The sequence below is a fragment of the Buceros rhinoceros genome, unplaced genomic scaffold, assembly GCF_000710305.1.
Source record: "Buceros rhinoceros silvestris isolate BGI_N320 unplaced genomic scaffold, ASM71030v1 scaffold26980, whole genome shotgun sequence".
Taxonomy (NCBI): domain Eukaryota; kingdom Metazoa; phylum Chordata; class Aves; order Bucerotiformes; family Bucerotidae; genus Buceros; species Buceros rhinoceros.
In genome coordinates, this window is record NW_010392002.1 from 51,678 (window position 1) to 55,312 (window position 3,635).

The 3,635-nt window shown below is 42.1% G+C and overlaps 1 protein-coding gene across 1 annotated transcript in view; it reads right to left on the bottom strand.

Moving 5' to 3' along the window:
* The window catches only part of AFF3 (AF4/FMR2 family, member 3), a gene marked incomplete at its 5' end in the record, with an annotated part of 36,157 nt that overhangs the window by 26,968 nt on the left and 5,554 nt on the right, over window positions 1–3,635 (bottom strand). The window contains 2 exons of the mRNA XM_010143599.1: window positions 590–717; window positions 3,249–3,450. Of these exons, the coding sequence (XP_010141901.1) occupies window positions 590–717; window positions 3,249–3,450 (330 nt within the window). The remainder of the gene's footprint in view (window positions 1–589; window positions 718–3,248; window positions 3,451–3,635) is intronic.

Consider the following 3,635-nt stretch of genomic DNA (forward strand, 5'->3'; position numbering starts at 1 on the left):
CTGTCCAACTCATTGTAACTGTGCCTGTCTTCAGCCGCTTCACAGCCATGCTTGTGCCTGGCCATGTACCCCATTGATCTGGATCCTGACCTGGGGACCATCTTCCTGACTGGACCTCAGACCTGCCTCATCACTATGCATGCCTGGCATTCAGCGAGCTGTGTCTGACCCTCACTGGACCTGATCCTGACCTGACTTCCTGTTCTGACCTTGAATCTGCCTCACCACCATGGACTTGCCTGAGGAACGAGGGTTGAACCTCACTTCACCCTTCAGCCTATCCTGCTCACCTTGCTTGGGTGCTGTGAGACTGGACCCTTCGCTGGCACAGCCCTCACCCTGCCAGCTGCGTTTTGCCCCTTGGCTTCTGGCTCCCTGTCCTTTAGGGAACAGACAGTCCTCACTGCCTCCTGATGATTACAGGCTTAGTTTATGATGAAAAATTATAGAATTTATATTGTATGTCTCCCTCATTTCTCAGCGTACAGTATTAATGTAATATTTCTGGCCATGTCTCTGTTCCTGTTGGACAAATTGTATTTTTTCTCTCTTTAAATAAATTGTTTTCTTTAAAGTCATCTGTACTTACATATCATCAAAGATAAGCTTCGTCCTTCTGCAGTCCCGGGGTGCGCTGGACAGAGGTGACCAAGACTCTGTTTGGGACTGTGGCTTATTGCAGAGAAGAACATTTTCTGAATTGGTGTGAATTGCTTTCTAGACAACAAACGACAGAGAAGACACTGAGGAATTGACTACTAACTTCAAAGAAGGAACTAGAACAACAGAACACCTTTGCATTGTAAATTGGCAGTCAGTTTTCCTGCCATTTCAGCAGGGAGTATGTACAACTGTTCTGTCACCGACAGCTACAAATTCACAGATATTGCGCAGAGCACTTTGTAAAGGGCTCCAGTTTCAATGTGATACGCAGAATAAATTGAGCTGAACTATTAGTAACAATCAAAACACTCTGAAACACAGTAAGTGAAATTATTTAAGAATAGAACTGTTGCGGTCATTTAGAAGATTGTTATATCCCTACTCTCCAGCTTCCAAACTAGCATTGTACCTTGCTTCAGGAGACAAAGGCTCACTTGTGTAACTTGTTTCATGCTGCACGGCTGATGTGCCTGTGTGGCATGAATTTGTAGCCCAAAGTCCAGGTTCCCTTCTGCTCTGGGTCCCCGATCAGCTTGAAAGATCACTGCTCTATGCCACAGCGGAAGCGCATGCCTTTTGGCAGGGTCTCATGCATTCGCTCAGCTGCAACCCTCTGCTTCACATGGCCTCACGAGTCCTTTGTCCTACCAAGTGACTTGCTGTGTGGGCTACTCTGCAGTGGTATAGTGCAAAGCAGAGGGCCTCAGGATGTTCTTGGTTGACAACTGCTTCCAGAAAACACTGTTCTTTCTTCATCAGGTGACAGAAACACAATAGCGAAATGGAAAGAAAACCTGAAGCCACTCCCTGGCTTGCAGCCTCTTGACAGAAATTAGAGGGGCCACTTGGGCATGCCAAGTTAGGTGCCAGATAGGAATATGGGATAAAACAAAGCTAACATCTATAGTTTGTGAGCTCTCATCTTCTATAGAACTGTTTGTATAGAACTATTCTATACAGCACATCCAAACCAGTTCAGAAGGCTAAACTTTTCAGATGAATAACTAGATACGTAAGAATTTTATTGCAAAGGTTGTTATAATGTTGACCAAATGGTGCATTGCTACACTATGCAGAAAACCTCAGTGAAACACATTTGCTAAGGGTGTGGATCATAAAGCAGTCACCTTTTACTTTTGATTTCCAGCACATTTTTCTGTGAAGGAATTCAAATTGTTTTCAAGATACCCAGTGAAGAATCATACTAAAATTCTGAATGGGTTATAATCCTCTAAACTTATGTTTTAGAAATTAAAATGTTTAAAAATTTACATGTAATCCATGAAAACAAATTAACTACTATAATATGTTACAATTTTTATTGGAATATTTTTATTTAGTTGATTTTATTTTACCAAAAGCATCTGTGCGATATTCTTGAAACACACAATTGATGATAATTTGTTTTTTCAAAAGTGTCCAAAATTAAGACTATAGTTACTACTTCCCCCACCACTCTAAAAAAAAAAAAAAGTATATACATAAATACTTAACATATACTGTGAGGCCAGTTATCCCCACAGCAAAAGTGGCTTAAAGAGATCACTGCCACAACTCAGGTGATTTGTTTTCATGAAAGTGGCTTCAGCACTAATATTTAGGCTTTTGAAGCCTTTTATGTATCACATAACAAATGCAACAAATAGGTATAGGATAAAATACATAAACAGCTTTTGTAGCAAGGAGAGGAGCATGGGCCTTTCTAGCAGAGTGCCCTTACGGCTTGATTAGATGCTGCAGCAGTGGACATCAATATGATGTTGCCCAAATTGCCTCTTCTAGGTATTTCAAACAAAGCAGAACAATCTCAAGGGGAGGCTTGACAATATTCTGCCGTTGTTCTTCAAGGCAGTGTCCCATAAGCTGGCGGGTAGTGTATGATTTTGAGAGGTGAGAGAAGAGGGAGATGTGAATTCTCTCAATCAGAAGAGCTAACAGGCTCTTTACTCCAGTATCGCAATCACAGAACTCATGCATAAATGGGGGCAGCACCTGCTCCTTTCTCTCCATGCTCTGAAGGCCATGGCTAGCACACGATGTAGTAAAACGGCCTTACCTGAGAGCGCACTCTGGACACACATAGTGTAAGACTTCCTGAGAAGCATCTGAATACCTGGGCTCTGATGGAGCTGAGCTGTGAGGCTGGTGCTAAGCTGTTCACTGGTGTCAAGAGTAAGTAGAAGTGTCTGAGAAAGTTGGTTGTAAGACATGTAGGAGAACTTGTCTGCAGGCACACTCATGGTTAGGCGGTGGCGGAGTAGAGACCTTATACAATAGAGGCCTTATGCATCACACTTCTGGATGCAGGGAGCTTGCACCATTCCCAAGTAATGTTCATTCTGGGCCACTAGTTTGTCTGTTTTTCTTCTCTAGCCTTTGTTATTTGCCTGCTTTACGGCCTTCCCTCTCCCCTTTCTTCTGTGGCCTGCTAAACTCTGAACCAGGAAAACTGAACTTCCAATACAACATTCATTATTACCATTTTTTTCATAATATTCTGCCAAGCTATCACACTCTGCAATATGCAATACATAGTGAAAAATATACAGCTAGGCTTTATATTGTGAACAACAGCATAAACTTACATTGACGTCTCCAGGATGTGTCTGCGACTGGCTTTCACTCTTATGTTTTTTGCTGGAGGAGATGGAAGGTAATAGACTGCTGCCATTAGGTCTGCTGGAGGAAGTTAAATCATCGCTGGAGTATTTGTGTTTTGATGCATCAGAGAGGGGAGAGACGGGTGACCGAAGCATTTTCTCATTTTTATTTATTGGTATTGCCAAGCTGGAAATGGAAATTACAGTAATGAAGTGTCACAAACCTGGGTTTGCAAAAGGTAAATGTTTTATATATTACCAAAACTTTGAATTTAAAACCTGCTGGCAGGTTAAAGTCTATTGGTATCTGGAAACAAGCACACAGTATAGGGACCCAGAGTTCATTTACAAATTTGTATCATGTTCCTCCTC